Source organism: Triplophysa dalaica, chromosome 23 (genome assembly GCF_015846415.1).
Source record: "Triplophysa dalaica isolate WHDGS20190420 chromosome 23, ASM1584641v1, whole genome shotgun sequence".
NCBI lineage: Eukaryota > Metazoa > Chordata > Actinopteri > Cypriniformes > Nemacheilidae > Triplophysa > Triplophysa dalaica.
The window spans coordinates 12,889,917-12,911,907 of NC_079564.1; the positions used below are offsets into that span (position 1 = coordinate 12,889,917).

A 21,991-nucleotide genomic window follows, 5' to 3' on the forward strand; every position below is an offset into this window, starting at 1 on the left:
AAAGGTATTTTTTGTGTAAACAATTTCATGCCTCCTACGACAATAATAAATATCCTCCCTGCGCTTTATGATAAACCATATCCAAAGTGAGTGAGGTATGTACCGTTGCGCGCGATTATAAGGTCGCCTCGCAATAGAAAAATATATTCAGAAATTTTGTTTTTGTATTTATTTCGAATTTCCTTTCAAGTTTTAAAGTCACAACGGGAGACATGTCCTCAACAATGAGAACTGTTTTGATGCATTATGGGGGAATAAATATGGACCACAGATCTGAACGTCATGGTCCATGGAGCATCCAGCCTGGACTGCTGCTCTCCTACTGAGGAGGGAGTCTGTTTCCTGCTGGAGTAAAGCAATTAAGAAAATCTTTAAAAAAAGAAAGAAAGCAGAGAGATGCGCCAGGAGGGGCACAAACTAGCGGGTATAGTCACGATTAACGACGCAAAATAGTTCGTCATGACCTGAATCACGCCGGAATCTCTCTAGTGACGTGAAACGGATTGTACTTACGCCAAAGACGCTTTTATATTAATGAATGCTGTACGTTTCCATGTTGGAGAAGCATGCGCAACGGATTGCTTAATGTGACTGCTTAGCGATGTATTACGCACGCTCAACTCGCATGTGCGGCAGAGGTATGTGACAGAGAACCATTGGATGCCCGTGTCTCCATCAGTGCCAGTGTTTCTCCGTGAGGTCAGTGACAGACTCCGGCTGCTCCAAATCATTGCGCACACGGCGAACAAACTGCCTATAGACTCTCTGTGTATGCTGTCGTGTATCTTTGATGAACATCTTATTGATAAAGGCAATTGGAGAGGTGTGATTGTAAAAATATCGTTTGCGCAGCTGGATTTTCAGCGCAGGGTGCCGAATTCAGCACCACGGCTGCGGACAGCTCCCGTTCCCCCGTGACGCGCGTCTGGATGGCTGCTGCTCGCGTCGCTCTGTCGCTCCTCTGATCCCCTCTCTTCGCGATGGCATCACAAGGGTTTTGGTTTGGTGCTGAAAATGCGGGTGGAAGCCCCAGCCAAAGCCCCAACACCCGTAAGTGAAACAGTATTTTTCAGAAAAGCGTTAACCTGCGCTGTAGGAGTTGAGCACTTGCTGTTTTTATACTATTATATTTTATTATAAGCCATATTATATTATTTTACTAATTTAGGTCAGCATTTTAATGTCAACGCCACGTGATAGAATATTGATCGTATTACTGGAAGTTATTTAATGGTGAATCGAGCAGTTTGTTGAATTAAAATCACACGTAGCCTACTTTAATATTTCAGCCAGAGCATGGTGTCAGGCGGCGGCCTCGAAATTCTCCGGAGGCATCGGCTCTAAATTATGTGGTAGGTTTATTTTTACCGTGCAACCTAAATTTAAGATGGTTACTTGTGCCTCTGCACATTGCAAGAATTAAATGTGAAACAAAACAATAGACTCTTACAATGGACAAATTTTAACAAATTTGACAATTTCAACTGTATTCATAATTTCTTTCGGAAGCTTTGTTAAATGTCGGCGAGGCTGAAAAGGCAGCTCAAGCAGCAGTGAAATCTGAAGATGGGTCTACAGCCGAGAGCTGTGGGTGTAATAAACCATGTAACTGCCCAAAAGCCACAGCATGTTTCTCTGATCTCTATTCAACAGGTAAATCACCACAACTCATATCACCTATATCACTTCATCTATGCCAGAAATCACACTTAAAAGCATTAAAATGCATTTATATTACATGGTTAATAACAGTTAAAAAAATATGTTGATTCGATCATTCAGATCTGTTATTCGTACAAAAATATTTATCGATTTTTAGTTCACTATTAAATGACAGTTAGAAATATACACAAATATTCTAAAATATATATAATGAAATACAGATGCATTTGCGTCAAATAACACTATTACTTTTTTTTTTTATTATGTGTATTTTTTAAGCTATTTCTGGATAATATTTCGTAAGCAATGGGATACGAATTCATGTTGTTATTGCAAAATATCCAATGTGATGCATAAAAGCGTAGTCTTCTAGAATTACTTGAGATTGTCCTTCGTTGTTTTCAAGGTTAAATGACGCGTTCACTCATTTTGTTATTGTAATGGTATAACGGTGTTATTATTTTTTACAGATCTTTTACCTGCATTGGACGGAGACGCGAAGACTATGAATTTTCTGCAGGAGGTTGTGGATATTTTGCTGGCTTATGTAGTGGAATCTTTTGACAGGTCAACGAAAGTGATTGATTTTCACTATCCAAATGAATTGCTTCAAAGGAATAATTGGGAGCTTTCGGACGAACCCGAGACTTTAGATGATATTCTCATCAGCTGTCGAGCTACATTAAAATACGCCATTAAAACCGGTAAGTGTCATTTTGAAATGATCACGAATGTGCGAACATGATTTTTTTTCTGTAAAGCATTTATGTCTGCTGTTTGAAATTTTAATATATGTCTCACGTTAAATAGCTTATTTTTTAAGATGTGTTGAATTGTATTGAAGGACATTTGATGTTCTCTTCCCCCCTATGGAGGACAGAAACAGAAGCGTCAATGTTTATTTGTGCCTGAAGGCAAGTCAAATCAGAAAATGATGTGTTAAAAAAGACGTGCTAACATCTCCAGGGTTTTTTCGCCGAATAAACTTGAGAAGCAATTATATATTAATGCAGTTCTATTAATAATTATGATCATTGCCTTAAAAATCCACGTTTATTGATGGATCTACGTGACCTAAACTGTCTTACATTAAGCAATGTGTGTATATTAATAGCGGACTATTAGTGAGGGCATGAATGTCTTTCCACATGAATGAATAACGTGTGTATATATATATTTCTCATTTTTGTGTCTAGCGCACCCCAGGTATTTCAATCAGCTTTCCACTGGATTAGACATGGTTGGTCTGGCTGCAGACTGGCTAACATCCACTGCCAACACCAATATGTGAGTGTCTGTCCCTTTATATGGTAACACAAAGCAAATTGTGATCATTTTCGTTTACTCTACCTCGATTAACATGGTTTTGGCCTGATCTTTGCTATGAGGGCTTTACCTTATATGTCGAAAAGAATAAAATAAAATTCAATCTATCCTGACAGCCTCTTTTATGGTGCTCAGGGCCATTAACAGAAAGAAAAAGAGAAAATAATTTAAAATTACTTTATTCAGGCAAAAACAAAAAGTAATTTTACTCTGGGATTTTATTTTGACTGTTTAATAGTATTACATAATGATTAAATGATAATAACAATGTTATATCTTTGAAATGCTTATTTTGGGAAAAAAAACGTAGGCTACAAATAAGGAGTGTTTACAGACCTGGTTTAATACATTCTAATCTATTATCCTAAAATATTAATATACAAAATTCTGCCATTGTCTTAAACCAACCATTTAATCTGCAAACTGTTGCAAAATTCTCTGAAATGTCACTTGTGAAAATTGTCGAAAGGTTGTCGTGACTTTGTTCTGGCTTGTGTAACTGGGTCATGTGACTGGCATGCAAACAGGTTCACCTATGAGGTGGCTCCAGTCTTCGTGCTGTTGGAATATGTTACGTTGAAGAAGATGAGAGAGATCATTGGCTGGCAGGATGGCCGTGGTGATGGAATATTCTCTCCAGGTATGCAGCTGTCAATCTCAATGACCTTCCTTATTCTGCAGTACTCCATGGGCTTGTGTTCTGATGCAGAAATGCAAGCACACGAATTGTAAGCTCTGATTGCTTGATCTATAATGTTTTAAATACCAGCTTAAATGGAGACAATAACAATTTATTCATATATCACATTGAATCATGGTGGACAGAGATAAAGAGTGTTACATTTAGCAGAGTTGGGCAAATATAATTTATTTAGAAATGGAAATGTATTCATTTGCAATAAAAAATGCAATCACACAGTTTAGTTCAACAAACCAGAAAGAATTGTCCGGACTTACTTTTTTATTTGATCCCATTTAAATTTGATCTCACATTTAAGTAGTATTTGAAAATGTATTTCACATCAAATTTCAGAATGTCATTGGAATTTAAATGGGCTTCACTATTCTCAGTTCTGGTTGGTGCACAGCCTTGAATTGCTTTATAATCCTCTAGGTGGTGCTATTTCCAACATGTATGCTATGTTACTGGCTCGCTACAAGATGTTTCCTGAGGTGAAGGAGAAAGGAATGTCATCTGTTCCCAGGCTGGTGGCCTTCACATCTGAACATGTATGTCTATTTATCCGTCTCACTTTTATCTCTTTCTGTATCTCAACTGGTAGAGCGCAGTGATAGTAATGCCAAGGTCATGAGTTTGATTCCCAACACGATAAGAAATCAATAAATAGTGATGCATAAATATCAAGACTAATTTTATAGCTCTATACCCTTACTGTAAGACAACAATTATATTTGTTTCTAATGTTATTTCTCCAAACAAAAAAAATGGTTTTAAATATCTTTAAACAGACAGTGCACTGTTCCATTGGGTGTTGAGCAATGTTGTAGAAGGTTTCATCCGACGCACACTTTGGACCGAAGTTAGCTTCCAACCTGTGTCTGGTTTTGACTATTTATTTTCTATTCAATTCATATTAATATTTTATTATGAATTAATTCTAAACTACTCAACAGTTATTGACTCTTTGCAAAGGTCTACCGGAAGTGAAGTTTGGGCCACATAACATTTGTTTATGTTGTTGTCGCTGAAACCGTCTATACCTGTTCTGCTAAAACTTCACCAAATCAACATTCTTCATAAAAGTTAATCTCCTTGACTATTTAACCTCTTCACATCACAGGTGTTGCTAATATTGTTGAAAATTACCACTGGGTATTGAGAAATTGAAAACAATCCTTCATTATTAAAATTTGATTGAACTGAAATTACAAAATGCAAAACACGAAAAAGACTATTGTTTATTCAGATTTTGCTGCTTATACCCGAGCTGATTTGACCTCAGAACATTTTTGCAAAATCTCATGATTTATCTCATGATTCAAGCATGATTTAATATCGTTTTTAGAATGTTTCTTGACTGCTTTAATAAATAAAAATAATTTTACTTTTACAAAGAATAAAGAAATTTGGTAACACTTTCCATGAAGCATGTATGTATAATGCATTATACATACATGCTTCAAGGAAAGTGTTACCAGAAATTCTATCATAACATTTTCCAGTTTTACATTTGTCCAAAAAAATCCCAGATTTTTTATATAGAAATATAAATAATACTGGTATAGTTACTGATATACTACTTTGCTTAAAATAAAGTTGTGTGGGTGTAAGATTATTGGAAGTCTATATTGAAATGTCTGTGCAACACTTCTCCCATTTCAATGAATGTGTTGACATTCATTCAGTGTTAAAACACTTCACAGGGAAATTTCAGACATTTTTAAAAAGTCTGTGATCAACAGTCAGAAAGAGCTTCATCCAAACATTTAAAATAATTCTTTGCCATACACAAAAGTAATGGACAGTGGCAGAGATGAATTAAAGCGTTGTGTCAACTGACGAGTCATTATCTTTCAGAGTCATTTCTCAATCAAGAAAGGAGCAGCCGCTCTTGGAATCGGTACAGAAAGTGTCATCTGTATTAAAGTTGATGAGAGGTGAGTCTGGATGATCACTACCGATGCATGGCTTCATCACTGCAGCATTGAGTCATGTTATAATCACTAAACCATATGATTTCATCTTTACTGCTCTTCTTTCTGGCAGGGGTAAGATGATCCCGTCTGACCTTGAAAGGAGGATAGTTGAAGCCAAGCAGAAGGTAATGTCAATGACCGTATCTCCAGGTGTTTCTCTTGAAGAATAATCTGAGCCTCTGATTTCTGGCCGCTGTGGTAAAACGGGACTGATCGGCTGATTTCTGTCTCGCAGGGAGATGTGCCGTTCTTTGTCAGCGCCACAGCCGGCACCACGGTTTATGGTGCCTTTGATCCTCTCATCGCCATAGCAGACATCTGTAAGAAGTATGAGATCTGGATGCATGTGGATGTGAGTAGATCTGTTCTTCTGGACTTAAATGAACTTCATGGATGTCTCATCCGGGGGAACCACAGACAAAGAGTGATCAAAGAGTGATGTCAGTGTTGGCAGAGAGTGTAGGGATTTAATATGAACTCATCCCACAACGTTTATGTTGCGGATGTGAATGATAACATGTAGCTTTCAGAAGAGATGTGTGGGATCAAACTTACAGTTTCTATCTGTCAGCTGAATAAACAGGTGAAGATGAGAATAGATTTATGAAGAAGGACTGACCCACGTCATATATAGACTTGATATATTTGACTTAGACCATGGTCCGTTAAAGGAAGTTGCGCCACTTGGCAGCCATGCTTGCAACGCAACCAGACAACCAGTCACAACATCCCAACAACTGCATAGCAACACACAGAAGCAACCCAGAGCTCCTTGTTGTGTACAGCCTACACACCACCGACAACTGGCAGTGACATCATCTCATTCCTTTCAATGAGGGTCTTATGACTTCCTGCTACATGAAGACAGTGACCACTGAAAACAGGAATTGGGCCTGTCCAGAAAAGTTCAAATGATTTATGTCTGACTGAAATAGATTTTTTTCACATTTTTAGCAAAGGTAGAAATCTATTAATTTGCAGTTTGGGATGAAACGGATATTAAAATAAGCACCCATGTCATAAATGTTTTCTATGAGAGAAAATTCCCTTTAGTCAGACTGTGTTCATAAAATGAACAGCGATATCTTATTGTCTCATTTTTCTGGATACGCTGTGACTTACAGCCTGTAGCATTTCAACAGACACACATTAAGGCTGAATGCTGGAGCTCGAACAAATGTATTGTGTTTGGAAACACTCTAGCACATTTAGACATTTTCCATCCGTCGCTGGTACAGATGAGATGACCTGCAGCTAGAGCTACATCATCCAAACTCCTGCACTTTTTTCTGTGAAATACGAAGTGTATCAAAAAATAGCCTGCAAAGAAAGCAAGTATTTTTCCAGCACAAGACATAATGTATAGATGCTGTAGGTATTATACAGAGTTAGGTGCCTACAAAACTGTAGATGGCGTATTTTCTATGGCATAGAGTCACTTACAAATTGGTATTGGATTAAAATCATTTTTTTGATGTAATAAAAAACATTCTTAACTTTTACCTCATTCCCTTAATTAATATATATATATATATATATATATATATATATATATATATATATATATATATATATATAAAGTAAGACTGGTTAAAACTTCTTGGACAATGACAAACATTTAGCTTTTAAAATGAGTGAGATGATGTAAGTTTAAGGGGTCATATTAAACGGCTAAAACGAATGTTATTGTTTGTCTTAGATGTAATTCAATGTTTATACACGATTTAAGGTTCGAAAACACTGTATTTTCCATGTACCGTGCATGTTTGTATCTCCTCTTTGCCCCGCCTCTCTGAAACATGCAGATTATTTACTAAACTCATCGCTCGGAAAAGTGAGGGTGTGCTATGATTGGCCAGTTAACCAGTGCGCAGTGATTGGTCGAATACAGCAAGCATGTTACGGAAATGTAACGCCCCTATCATTTACATTTATGCATTTGGCAGACGCTTTTATCCAAAGCGACTTACATTGCGTTATCCTATACATTTATACATATGTATTTGCAATAACCCACAAACTTGCGTTGTTAACGCAATGCTCTAACCACTGAGCAACAGGAAAGCTGAACCATATTTGGAACATCAGGTTCAAAAGCAATTGTACTGACTGGTACGCCCACCTTACTTGCGTATACATTTGGGCTTTCATAGTCAAATCATACCACAAACTGATGTAGATTTGTTGGGGTGTGATTACACGAGGCATTTCAGGCAGGTTTGGGTGAGCATTCGCTTTTAGAAAGAATGCGTATTTTGTTCCTACACTTTCATCTTTTTAAATAAATGTTGGTCTAATATATGCATGGGCACCTTATAACACACCAAAGACGTATTCGCCCCTAATGACCCCTTTAAAATTTTGTGTTTGTACAGGGAGCATGGGGTGGAAGTTTGCTGATGTCCCGTAAACACAGATGGAAGCTCAATGGAGTTGAGAGGTATGGATCAAGTAGGAATCCACAGATTTAAGTATTTATTGATTTATGCTTTTACTGTTGATATTTTTTTATATTGAGTGTTTTAACAAAGATAGAAATGCATGTGTAGAAAAAACAAATGCAAGTTGAAATGTTTCTAAATGATTTGTTATCCATGTTGTCCATTTAAGAGCTAACTCCATGACCTGGAACCCTCATAAAATGATGGCTGTGCCCTTGCAATGCTCTGCTCTGCTGGTTCGAGAAGAGGTAAGACTCAAAGTGTGTCCAAACATAAAAGCCACAACACACTCACAACATCTTCTTCAGAGCTCATGTCACTTTACTGAACCGGTTTTGAAATGATTTCAGTGGGGGATTAAGGGGATGCATGAAGTCAATTCTCCAGATGTCCGTGGCATCCATCATCCGAAAGTGCAGCAGTACTTGATTTATGGAATGATTGTTTTGTAATCTTCGGTTTGCTCTTGTTTTTTTATTCTAGGGTCTGATGCAGAGCTGTAACCAGATGCAGGCCTGTTATCTCTTCCAGCAGGACAAGCATTATGATCTCTCCTATGACACAGGTGACAAGGCCCTGCAGTGTGGACGCCATGTGGACATCTTTAAACTCTGGCTGATGTGGAGAGCCAAGGTATGAGGAGAAATATCTGAATTAAGTTTTATTGTTAACTAAAGAGTATTTAACGTATTTCTTTATGGCTCCATTGATTATATTGATATAAAATAAGCAAGTAAAAGCTTTTGAAAAGAAAATGTGCATTGAAAAGGAGAGTTTGGGAAATTTTTTATATTTTATTTGCATATATTTGATATACATTCATATACTCTATACAGTATATGGATCCATTCTGTTATTTGTCTCAAAGGGTGACCTTAAAAAAACACAATAAAGATAAAATCGCTACTCTCGATATTTCTTGATTTAAATGTTTTGCCATGAGTCATTATTATGTTCACCCTTTATATTTGTGACTGGATTTCGCAAATATTAAAAAGCGCTTGTTAACGTTGACAACGTAGTGTTTATCTTTAGAAGTACAGTGTTTCATCCAGTTCCTGAAAATTACCAATTTTGACATCCGAGGTTATGGAATTACATTGACTATATACTGTATATGAAGTATCTCTCTGGACATAAACCCGTGTTTAAAGGAACTCAGCTTTTCTTTGACTTTCTTCTTTGAAGGGCACTATTGGTTTTGAAGCTCAGATTGAAAAATGCCTGGAGCTGTCAGAATATCTCTACAACAAGATTAAGGACAGAGAAGGATATCAGATGATCTTCGATGGAAAGGCAAGTTTTCATAGTTAAATGGTTTGTTGTAGCTTGTTTGCAATTTAAATGCATTATATAAATGTATAAAAAAATGATGTTTCTGTAGATATTTATTTTAGGGCTGGGCAAGGTAACGCTATAATAAATTAACACCGACAATTATTTTTTACTGTTTAATATTATTATTTTATGTCGAAAATCCGTAGCTCACGGGCTGTGAAAGGTACAGACAAACCATGGGTCACAGAACGGCTGGGATGTTGATCTGTACTGGCTTGGGATGTGCGTCACCACACGTTTCAACCAAAGAGAGCATTTGGGTTTGGCCTATACTGCTGAAGCACACATGTACCAGAAACACCAGAATTTAATGTGGAGAAGTACCGAACATGGACATTTCGATATAAATCTCTTCCAGACGGGGGAGATGATAGAACAAACCACTCCATTTAATCCCCCTCTCCATCAGCCATGTGCTTATCTATCAGTGCCTTCGCCCCACAAAGACGTAATATGGGTGGGTGTTAGATGCGTATTTAATGCAATTGATAATAAAGCGGAAGGAAATCAATAGTCTGCAGAATACCAAAAATTCCCGGTTAAGGTGCAAAACAGCAACGATAACAAATCGTTTTCCGTCTGTTGTATTTAAACATAGGCCTAACTTTAGTATAGAGTCAGAGCGCACACTACTTAATGGAGTTCAGGTCTTCTTACTCATAAACAAACAAATAGACACAATATTACATAAAAATTCCCATATTAGCAACCGTCCATGTAAAAGCAGGCCGTTTTATTAACGTTAACAGCTGGGAAAACCAAACGGAAGTCCACAGCATATTATGACGGGTTCACACCAGACGCGAACCATCGCGTTCCACGCTCTTTGTTACTCGCGGGAAAAGTCCTTTATTTTCCCGCGAATGACGTGATCTGACAAAATGTTCAACCTTCGCGGAACACGCGTTAATCTCGCTGCCCGATTCGCGTCATACGAGTTCGCGTCTATACGCGTCTTAGCATTGACTTTGTATGTAATTTACTCGCGCAAAACGCTAATTCATGTTGGGTCTGAACCCATTGTTATATCCTTATCTCTACATGAAGCGCTCTTAAAGGGGCAGCAGCATAATAAAGATCTCTGTTTATGACAACAAAGGACGAGCTCAAAACACTCACTCATATTAAAGAAATTGTATTTTCCTCCTATTACTTATTAAGATAAATAAAAAAGTAACATACAATAATTTTGTTGATAAAGATGTGCTTTAAATACAGTACACTTTACTAAAATAAATGTTTTATTGTAAAAAAAACACATATTTGTTCAAAGCGTTTGCAAACCATATCTTAATGCACTTTTGTTCAGATAGCAGTAGCCTACGTGAAATTAAAAGTGCACAATACACTTCTTTTGAATGTATTATTGAATTTTACACTTAGCAATGTATCGTGATTATTCACAGAAAAGACATGCAATTACTGGGATTACATTTTTTTGGAGGAATTATTCTAAATGTATCTATTAAATATTTTTGTTAAGATTAAGTTTGAAGCCATTTTGTCTTAGAACAAACCTGCATTTGTCCTGTCCTGTACATTATAAACAAACCCTTCTTTCTGAATTTAAATGTAGGCCTAGTCAAGATATAATTGTTAAAGTAATTTTTCCAAGGAGAAGCCGATTGACTGATCCACCTTACACAAAATGTTTCACCCTTGAAATGACTAAGCACTCGTCTGGGGCTCATTTAAATGTAAATTGTTCTTGGTGCCAAGATGACAAAATTATTTGGCTGGAGGCTCCACTGTCAATGTACCCTTGTGCAGCTCGAGCCACAGAAGCCTGTAACGTTTCAGTCCGATCGAATGACATTTAACATTTCAGGCCCCAATGTTATGTACAGCAATCTCTTTTTGATTTTAACGTTGAACACAGTGAGGTGCGATCTCTGTGTTTCATCTGCTCGTACCACAGGCTGAATGTGTAATAAGCCTCTTTGGCAGGTGGGCGTGCGGGTGTGCGGAGGCATTCTTCTCCAGCGTGGTCCCTGGAGTCACACAATGAGGATGAGAGCTTCTAATGGACTGTAGAGTGTGTGCATGAACCTCTCGCTCAGCCTCTGGAACCCCTTCACAGCAAAGCCTTTTCAGTGAATAGATTACATGCCTGCTTCAAAACTGACAGCGACAAAAATTCCCATTATGGCCCCAGACGGCCCCTAATCACATATCCCGTCACGCATCTTTAATGGACTCCCCAGAGTGTTTTATTTATGCTTGTGTGAGGCATACGTTAAATTGAGTGATAGATGTGTGTATTGTGCGGACATGCAGCGATTCTTCATTTATTCTGAGCTTCTGTTCGTCTCCACAGCCTCAGCATACCAACGTGTGTTTCTGGTACCTTCCACCAGGCGTACGTTGCATGGAGGATAAAGTGGAGAAAATGAAACGTCTGCACAAGGTGAGAACTCAAGAAAGTATCATTCCTAAGATCCCAGCTGATTCAGTTGGCATTGTTTTAAGCTTTTGCCTTTTTTTAATTGAAAACACACATTTTTGTCTCAATGTATATTGAAACAAGTAATAATAAGCAAAAAAGGGGAAATTGTAGCTTTGATAATATGTTTATTGGATTTGATCAGGTCACATGGTTCTTCCAGTGTTCACAAAAAAATATTTGGACATATTTTTTAGGCTGTTGATTCCATTATTACTACATATGCACCGATACTAAATTGATCCACAGATATCGATAGCCGAAAGTGATATCTGCCCATACCGATTCTGAAGATTTAATTCATATTTCTTCACTTTCGGAATGTTATTAATTCATATATTAGTAATAAACATCAAAACATTATGTTTCTTAACTTTTTCTATCAACAAAGCTTTTTGATTGATATTTTGAACATTGTTTTTATTGACCGAGACCGATTATTGGCCGATATATCGGAACATCTCTAATAATGATTGAATTATTAAATCATTAAATCAATCAAAGTTTATTAATAAAACATTAATAAACAACCGAAGTTAAAAATAATAAAAGGTGCAATAAGGAAAAAAAATATAATAAGGACAATAAGGACTATTCTGAAATATTAATAATAGTGATTAAATTTACATCCCCTGTCAGAGTTGGGGGAGGGTCTGTCATTGTCAGGTGTCCATTCATTGGCTGGCAGTCATTAGGTTACACTCATGCCAACAAAAATCTAATCTGCAATTAGGCCAGACCGATTGCATTTATCCACCGGTTCTTCGCTCCACGTGTACCTAAAATAAGAGCGGTCATTATTTACATGGAACTAAAGCTGCATACCATGTTAATTTCTCCTTTACGATGTTTGATGGTGTTTTCCAAAGGCTCTTAGCAAAGTCACGCATGCTTTCAGCATTTATGGTGCAGTTCAGTCGGGAAAAAAGCACCGCAGCTGTTTTGCTCGTCTTTGTGTACATGAATGAACACTGAACGGGTCCCAGTTTATCAAGGCTTGTTGAATAAAGATGGGATGGATTATGGAGGTGCTGGATACAGTCCACTGCTGATAATAGCTGGACACCTGCAATAGATTTCAGGGGGAAGTGAATGTAATTGTCCTGTGATGAGAGGCTGTATGGCTTTTGTTTGGATTACAGTCTCACATTCGGTCCAAAAACTACTACTGACTACGAACTAATCAGTTTACTTCTGCTTTAATGTAAGCCAAGGTCAGATCCTGAGGTTTTAGGACTTCAGGGCACATTTGTTACTGTTCTTACGAGAGATAATTGTATTCATGTTTCACAAACTTTCTTCCTGGAGGTTTTTAGTATTAATCATCTGCAGTAAATTCAGCATTTATGGTTAACATATAGAATTATACTGTATTACATATTATTTATATTTATATTACTCACAGCATGCTATCCGTTTTAATTTTTAGTAAGCATAATATTGTATTTTTAAAGAAATTTAGGAGCAAAGTTCTCAACAGAAAGTACACTATAGGATTTACTTAATTGTTTGTGTTTGATTGCACAAGTTTTGCAACCAGTTTTTTTAAGTAAGTTTTACTTACATTTTTATGTAAAGAAATTACACCTTTTTAAAGTAAATTTAACTTCTTTTGGGGTAAAATTTACACAAAAAAAACAAAAAAGTACAAATAACACAAAAAAATAAGTAAATCCTACAAATAGCTTTTGCTGTATATTTTCTTGATGACATGCCTAATGCCTGTGGCATACTTCTGTGTTCGCAAGAGTATGTGTACAGCTGAACGCACAGCCTTGCAAAGTATAAAGCTGCAAGTATAGAAAGTAAACTAGTCCACTAGGGGTCAATACACATATGCGCAGTGTGCCGTTGTCGTAGAAGAATGATACCAACACTGTGAAACCAAGAACAGTAAGCTAGGAATCATATTCTTTTTTCCATACTGTTTGGATGTTGTTCTTCTTGTTTGCTCGGATTGTTTGCAATGGCGAATTACTTCCTCTATCATTAATTTGCAGTAGGTCTGTGAATGACGAAACTCAGCACTGCATTCTGACGGTCTGGTAGAGCACACGTAGTCATTTGAATTGTGCATGTGTCGAATTCTGATGCGATTGTGCGCGAAACGGAAACGGACGCAGAAAGTCAAGTATACCCATGGCTTTTGACTCATATGTATACTCACAGGTATTGATGCATGCGCATTGTGACATATTGCAATACCACTCTGGGCTTACAGAGGTCAGGTTTTCTACTACTACCTGTTACCACCTGGTGGTTATACTAATTACTGCAAGAAATGGGGTGCGCAAGCGCCACCTGCACAGACTTGAATGCGAGGCAACAAAAATCCGGTGGTGTGCGAACAGAACGCTCGTATTATTCTGATGACGAAATTTGTGTCACAAGCACTGTACGCTGTCTCTCGCACACACTTGGAAAGAAGTTATACTTCACCCATAAGGAAACATTTTCTCTATATTAATTGAATGAATAATCAAATGATTTCGTAAATGATCCCTCATTTTTTATTGTTGATTTTTTGTTATAAAACATACAACTCAATTCTAAAAACTTATTTCTTTTTGACGCAGGTGGCCCCTGTCATCAAAGCCAGAATGATGGAGTACGGAACGACCATGGTGAGCTATCAGCCGCAAGGAGACAAGGTCAACTTCTTCCGCATGGTCATCTCCAACCCAGCTGCTACATTTGCAGATATTGACTTCCTCATCGAAGAGATTGAGCGACTGGGCCAGGACCTTTAAAAACTCACGGAACCAAAACCCCTTATTCTCATGTCCCTGGATGGATCTTGATTTGTTGTGAATGTAACGGTACCTATTTGATTCCTCTCCTACAAAGTCACTCAAAGATAGTATGATAAAAAAAATGACACGTTGAAAAGATTCGTAATGTAGTGTTGTTGTGGGCTTCACGGTCCAAAGCCCTGTTTAAGTGTTATGTCAGCTTTTACTGTATATTTTAGTGTCTTTGAAATGACTTTGTTTATATGTGTTAAGTGAGTATATGAAGAGTATTTGCTTCTATTCAGTGCAGGTTGTAAATTTCTAGTTATTCAAAGTGCCAGATAACATTGATATATATGATGATATTCACATAGTATTTAAGAGAAAAAAGATCTTACCGTAAGCACTTTTACTTTTGAAGTCGCAGACAATGCATGAACTTTTTATTGGCGTGGACAACATTCAAAATCATGAAAATAAGTTTCTATCAAACTCATATTGTTTAAAACAAATTAAACTAATTCTTTAAAAAGAATAGACACAAAATTCAGAAACGAAGTACGGCCAACACTTTTAGAGAAGACTTATTTTATATAAACATGTTAATGGCACAAATCCAATTTAAGAATATATTTAACCCTATGTGAAAAAAAGTCAAATGATCAAATTTAGAGAAGAGATTAAAGACCCTATAGAAAATTGGTATTCTGTGGCTCTTACCCTGCAATCACACGGTGTGTCTGAAGAGTTGTTCTCCGATCTTGCATGAACGCAATTGGCTAGCGCCTTCACAGGGTTTTTGGCATAAGGTGATCTGATTGGCTGACACCTGTGTTGGTATTTGAAAAGTTGAGAAACTCTCAACGTCTGCCAATAGCAATGCCGGTGACGTAACGTCAACAGACGCCCTGTGTGGATGTACCATCATAGCTTTGAGGACAACAACCGCAGGCCATCATATTCCTAAAAGTTCATACAATTCGCTTGTACATACACAAAATGATAATTTATCAAAATGAATGCTATTTATTTATTGATAACATTGACTGAAGAAAATATGGATATGTTTATGTGGATTTGAGAGGTGTATAGTATTTTTAGTCTCTAGAATAGGAACAACGGCTATTGGCTTTTAGTCCAAGCCTTCGAATATGTACTTCCTGTTTCAACAGGAAATAGGTCAACATATGCCATTTTATGGGGTCTTTAATTGTCCAAATGGTTTTTATGTCCATATCGGTGCTTGCAGCTTGCTGATAATCACGTCAAATGCCAAAAATAAATCAACTTTCAAACTTTGCCCTTAAAGCAACAGCAAATGTACAATATATATATATATATACACCAAAATTTCCTACATAAATAGTTGTGTTGACTATATTCATTCAGCTATTTATCAATTAATTTATTTAGCTTTGTTATAAAGATCATAGAGTATTCAGGGTATTACCAGAGCTAAGATCTGAATAAAACGTCAAGTACAAATTCAAAGAAGAAATACACATATTTATCATATTTAGGGTTCTGCCCTGTTGATCGTGTGTAAATAGACTTTTGATGTTTTTGACCAAGTACATATCTATGTGAATACATTTATGTACTGTACATAAGGCAGAGTCTATTTGTGCGGTAAATAATATTATTTTCTCTATTCAAAAAAACAAATATTTAATCCTAAAAGCTATATACATTTAGCTTGTGTGTGCGTGTGTGTCAGATACATGATGTAAGTGTTGAATATGATGATTATGTAACTGCAATGATACACGTATGATGGATCTGGCTTTAAATGCATTTTAATATAGAAATGATTCTTATTATCACAGTTTCGGTGGTTACAAAGCCATTTCTGAACCAACGCTGGTTGTATTTGTGCCCAAGTGACGAACTTGACATCCTGTGCCAGTTTGTATTTTTGTGTGTTTGTAACTGTATTGCCTTAGTATTAATTGCCAGTATTGTCTAGTTCTCCGAAAGAGGAGTTTGTGCACTTTAGCTTCTATGTATGATAATCTGTCCAATGGATGTTCTTAGTGAGGTGTTTTATGAGGCTGAGCGTTGTCCGAATGTGTCCCAGCTTTGACATCCGTTCAGGATGAGAGTCGAAATGTAATTTCTTTGTAGACGTGCTGACGTTACGTTACTACCTGTATACGTACATAACGGAAAAGCAATGCCGATTTGGTCACTTTGAGATTTATTTCTGTCCCACTTCAGAATCGGCAAGCTCCGTCACTAATTGTTTGTATTTTAAGCTGTTATATTCCTGCCAAATGCATTTGCATCTACTTGGTAGTCTTGAAACGCCCATCGTGTCGTCTTTTTCGCCGCTGCTAGCAATTCGCTCTCTTTGCACGTGCATGCACGCCTTGCCTCTCAAGCTTGTGAAATACAATCCCACATATATTTAGGGTAACCTGATGTTTGTCTAGTGGCTATATGGATAGCTTAGCTTCAAATATAGTACTCTGTTGCTAGCTTGCTCTCTCTGTATTAGCATAACCCGACGTATTTATCCGCCAAGCATGTTCTGTGTGGCTAGACGTTGTATGCTTTCGCGACTCTATCTCTCTATCTATCTTTCTCTCTGTCTTTCGCTTTCGTTGTTATCCGCAGCTTTCTAATATTAGCGCGTGTAGAACTCTGGCATGCCCGTGTATACGCATATATTTAAAGTCTTGACGTCTCTCTATAGCGCTGTTTTCTCTCTGCGTTTCTCTGAACCTTTGGCCTGTAGCAGCTCTCAGACGTTTAAAGCCAGTGTGCTCCCGCTGTTTCACGACTACCGACCACATCCATCAGTCTGTCATATGAGCACTTCACGTGATTTCATGAACCCAACTTAACAGGGTAACAGCACGACTGTGTGGAATTATTTTGTTGTTTTTATCGCCCGATAACAAACGTGATTCTCGGAGAAACTGACGTTCAGATGAAATATTTAAACTAGTATGTTAAAGTTATACATATATATATAGAGAGAGAGAGAGGCAAATAACAGAACCTCTTTAAAAATCATGTTCTCTTGAAATGTGTTTTACTTTCATGGGAAAATAACAATAAATGTTACTGCCAATCACTTCTGTCTGGATTTTGTAGAATCGTTCAGCTGTTTCTCAGAAGTTTCTTCACTGCATCGTCTATGTTATATCTTGCTTTCTTCAGCTGAACACGATGAAAGTTTATTGTCCATTTCTTTATGTGCATTCTAAAAGTAGGCTACATTCATAATTAAAGCAACTCAAATTACTTCAGTGAGATAATAAATATCTTCGGAGGCAAAACATAGTTTGTGTGGGAAACTATTAAAGGGGTTGTTCACCCAAAAATGAAAAGTCTGTCATCACTTACTTACCCTCATTTCAAACCTGTTTGATTTTCTTTCTTCTGCTGAACTCAAAAGAAGAGTGCTAAATTTACCGTAAAACGTAAAATCTGACAAAATGAAGCCCTTCCTGATACGTCACGAAGATGTTCAATTAACATTTCGATTCAACTCATTTCTGTTGTGTGTATTTTCTTTTCAAGTTTTTTTTTGTGTGTTTAAAACATTTAAACAGGAAGTGTTTCTGTAAAAGTGTTATTAAAATTTAGCCAAATTGTCAGAAATGTAAAGATGTGATTCTCTATAGGCCTTACAGTTGATAGATTAAAATTAAAGAAATTAGGCAACACATAAAAAGTTTACGATGTGGCTATATTCGTATGAATTTAAACGACCTCATTCATACATTTTGGTACAATTTACTTTGATAGGGTTTGGGGCGGGGCTTCAGTATGGCGTTTTTCTAGAGAAGCGTTTTTGTAGGATTCAAAACGTATATAGGTGACGAATAAGCCACCTTGTAAAATTGTCACGAATTCCCATGAGATCAGGTTGGAAAGTTACATAAAGTCAAACAGAAGTGGCAGAAGGTCAATGCTGTCAGTTTCTAAAGCACTCCACATGTCTCCACAGAAACACTTTTGTACTATTATTAGCTACATACAGTGTTTTAACTGCTCAATGCAGTGTTGTTATTTTAAAATCCATCCTATCTACTTTCGAGATCTACATCTATGTATGTCTCAAGTTAGATTTCAGAGTCATTGGAGATGTAATTGTGTATTTCTTTACAGTGTAAGACTTTTCAGATAATGACTTGTGAAGTCTCACTGGAATGACAGAGATAACCTCCTCTGGATGAGAAAACAGTGACTGATGTGAGCCTACAGGGGGCGCTGTACCCTTAAAAGTGCACACAAATAACTGTGGAAAGTTTTCACAATGACAGAAAACAATTACATTTTATAGATTAAAATTGTTTTTATTAAAATAATATGTACATGATAGCAAAAAATATAAACAAATATATCTCATTTAGCTTTGAACGTAACAAATATGTATTGACCAAATGTACTTTTAAAGCTAAGCTGTGTTTGACAGAAATCATGTTATTGAATAAAAACACAGATTTTCTGAAATCACTATTTAAAACACATCTAGTGTAGATTAAATGTAAATGTAACCCCTAATGAATCTTGACGGCATAAGCATATATCTTGGATTTGCATTATTGTCAATAAACCTTCAAAGAAATACTCTTTTGTCTTTTAAAAACAATGAGATAATTCCACCCTGTCTCTCTGTTTCTACATACATAGAATTAATTTCTCTTTCTTGCTTTCTTGTCAGACACAATGTTTACAAGACTCCAGTAGCCTATACGTCTCAGTACGTTCTCTGTTTTTACAAAGGCACGAATGCTCCCTATATAGACATACGATATCTGTCTCTCAGCTATACATAGAAAACCACATTTATCTTTTAGACCCATTTCTTATCGTCACTGCAGATAAAACACGTCAGTCGTGTATGTTTGTGACAGAGTTTTTCTGACTTTCTGTCTATAGCCTGTTTATATATAAATATACATTTATGTATTATTGTTATTCTGTAAATTCTGGTTTCGATCTTTTACAAAACAACAAAGTGTGTCTGTTTGACCAGTAGACGAAGCATTATATGTGGTATTATTAAAGTTCACAAGCATGCAAACAGCAACTATTCTCTCAGGTTTTTTAGACTTTCTGACAAAAACAACACACTTGGGAATTGGGTTGAACAATGGTCTAATGAAGATCACTGACTTTATTTTAAAGCTTCTGTCACACACCAGTTTTGTTGCGTTGTACATGACAGTTAATTCAGAACAGATGTATTGTGCTGGGTTTTTCACAAGACAAGATTCAACGCCATGGACTACTGCACACTTCAAGACGGTCCTCACTGCAGAACACAAGATCCAGGGGGCGAGGTTGGATTCAAATCCACTTCATATACGTAGCCGCAATTTGAAAACTAAGTTTCAACTCGTGGTCTCTAACGTTTGTTTTCAGTAAGTTTGTTTTCTGTCAAAAGAATAACTTAAGTTGCGACTCAATGTATAAATGGTAGAGCAACAAAACGAGAATAACATGTAATCTTTCGACCAATCACAATGTAATGGGAGGAGACTGGATCTGGATTCAATCTTTCCCCCTGGATGTCGCGTTCTGCAGTGAGGAGCTACTGCACACTTCAGCTGTATATCTGATGTCCTGTCACTCCTGGAGTTCTTCTTAAACGTAAAAACTCCGGCCGTGTTTTTAAGAGGTCAGATATCACATACATGTATGTAGTAGAGTAGGCGGGGCGAGACCGTGGTTCGAGTCCGGTGAGTAATTGTGAATTGGCGCCAGCTGTGCGCACACCGGGCTCGAATCACGTAGGAGATGGGAGCATAAAAGGAACGAGCGACCGGACCGTCGAAGAGAGAGGACCGGGCCCGAACTTGTGTTTGTATTTGTATTTATGTTTATGTTAATGTTATTGCGCCGGCGGTCGTCCGTGAGGGGCCGCCGGCTATTATTACTTTATTAAATGTTTGTTTAAATGTCTTCCGGTTCCCGACTCCTTCCTTCCCTTTTATTGAGATTTATTACATTGGTGCCGGAACCCGGGAGGAAGGAGAGACATGCTGTCGGAGAGTCCTCGCCGCCGAGTGGCCTCGCGGTGCCGGAGAGTTCGGGCAGCGCGGACGAAGGGCGTCCGCCAGTGGCTGCCCGAAGCGGTGGCTCTGGGGAAACGGAAGTGCACAGTGCGGCCACCGTCAAAACTTCGGTGGAACGGCGACCTTTGCTGCCGCGCCCCTGGGTCGAGGTGGGGTGGCTTTCGTCCAAGTGGGAGCGGGGGGTTGCCGCCGTCCGCCAGAGGCCGGAGCCTGTGTCCGTCCCCCGAGGGGGAGGAGCAGGGGGCGGAAGTGCCGGGTGAGCCACCGCCTGCCAGAGGCCGGAGCCTGCGTCCGTCCGCCCAAGGGGGAGGAACAGGGGACGGGGAACCCGCCCCGACTCCCGGATAAAGGAGGAGCCACCGCCGGCCGCCAGGGGGCGGACGGTCGAGCCGTCCACCGAAGCCCCAGGGCCACCGCAAGGCACCGCGAAGGAGAGTACTCCGGCTGGTTGAGGACCGAGCGGCAGCATGTCGGGGAACCGGATTTTTTTTTTTTTTCTCTCTCCCCTCTCTCTTTCCGGTCGCTCCGAGGGCTCCCGTCTCCGTTGTCTCGTCTCGTCGCTGCATACCCCCCACCCCCCCCGAGGGAGGGGGAGGGAGCTTGCACAGTCGCGGGGGTACCCCCCGGCCTGTGAGGGGTGATGGGGGTATGTAGTAGAGTAGGCGGGGCGAGACCGTGGTTCGAGTCCGGTGAGTAATTGTGAATTAGCGCCAGCTGTGCGCACACCGGGCTCGAATCACGTAGGAGATGGGAGCATAAAAGGAACGAGCGACCGGACCGTCGAAGAGAGAGGACCGGGCCCGAACTTGTGTTTGTATTTGTATTTATGTTTATGTTTATGTTAATGTTATTGCGCCGGCGGTCGTCCGTGAGGGGCCGCCGGCTATTATTACTTTATTAAATGTTTGTTTAAATGTCTTCCGGTTCCCGACTCCTTCCTTCCATACTTGAATCTTATTACAATGTAAATTACAGCAACTGATGTCAAACTAGAGAACCGAGATAGCGGAGAGAAAGACATCAGAGATATGCCAAGAAACACAGAGTCATGCCCAGTGGCACTGGCATATCAAACTTATTAAATTTAGACTAAATGAACTGCACAGACATTTGCCTGTGTTCTAATAAAAATCTAAAGACAGGGTGAAATGTTGGGATTGGACACCTAATAGTCCTTCATAGGAAACATGGTAAGTTTATCTTCAGGAGTTTATTAGAAAACGCTGCCAGACGGGGAGAAAAAAAGCTTTCTGGTGGTGAGACTGAAAGGCTTTCATGAGCCACAGACTGTGAATTTCTTTCTGTTTGTGTGTATTGACCTGCTGGCCTTCATTACCATGCCTCAGTAAACAGCCTAAT

At 38.4% G+C, this 21,991-nt stretch overlaps 1 protein-coding gene across 1 annotated transcript; it reads left to right on the forward strand.

Moving 5' to 3' along the window:
- Positions 1-371: 371 nt before the first annotated feature.
- On the forward strand, positions 372-17,679 carry gad2 (glutamate decarboxylase 2). The gene is made up of 16 exons (XM_056738413.1): positions 372-1,050; positions 1,290-1,352; positions 1,510-1,653; positions 2,133-2,366; positions 2,859-2,949; positions 3,516-3,628; positions 4,103-4,218; positions 5,528-5,607; positions 5,717-5,771; positions 5,882-5,998; positions 8,022-8,086; positions 8,257-8,335; positions 8,571-8,720; positions 9,276-9,383; positions 11,743-11,832; positions 14,445-17,679. Exons 1-16 carry the CDS (start codon positions 981-983, stop codon positions 14,616-14,618), a joined length of 1,749 nt encoding a protein of 582 aa, XP_056594391.1. The 5' UTR covers positions 372-980; the 3' UTR covers positions 14,619-17,679.
- The last annotated feature ends 4,312 nt before the right edge of the window (positions 17,680-21,991 follow it).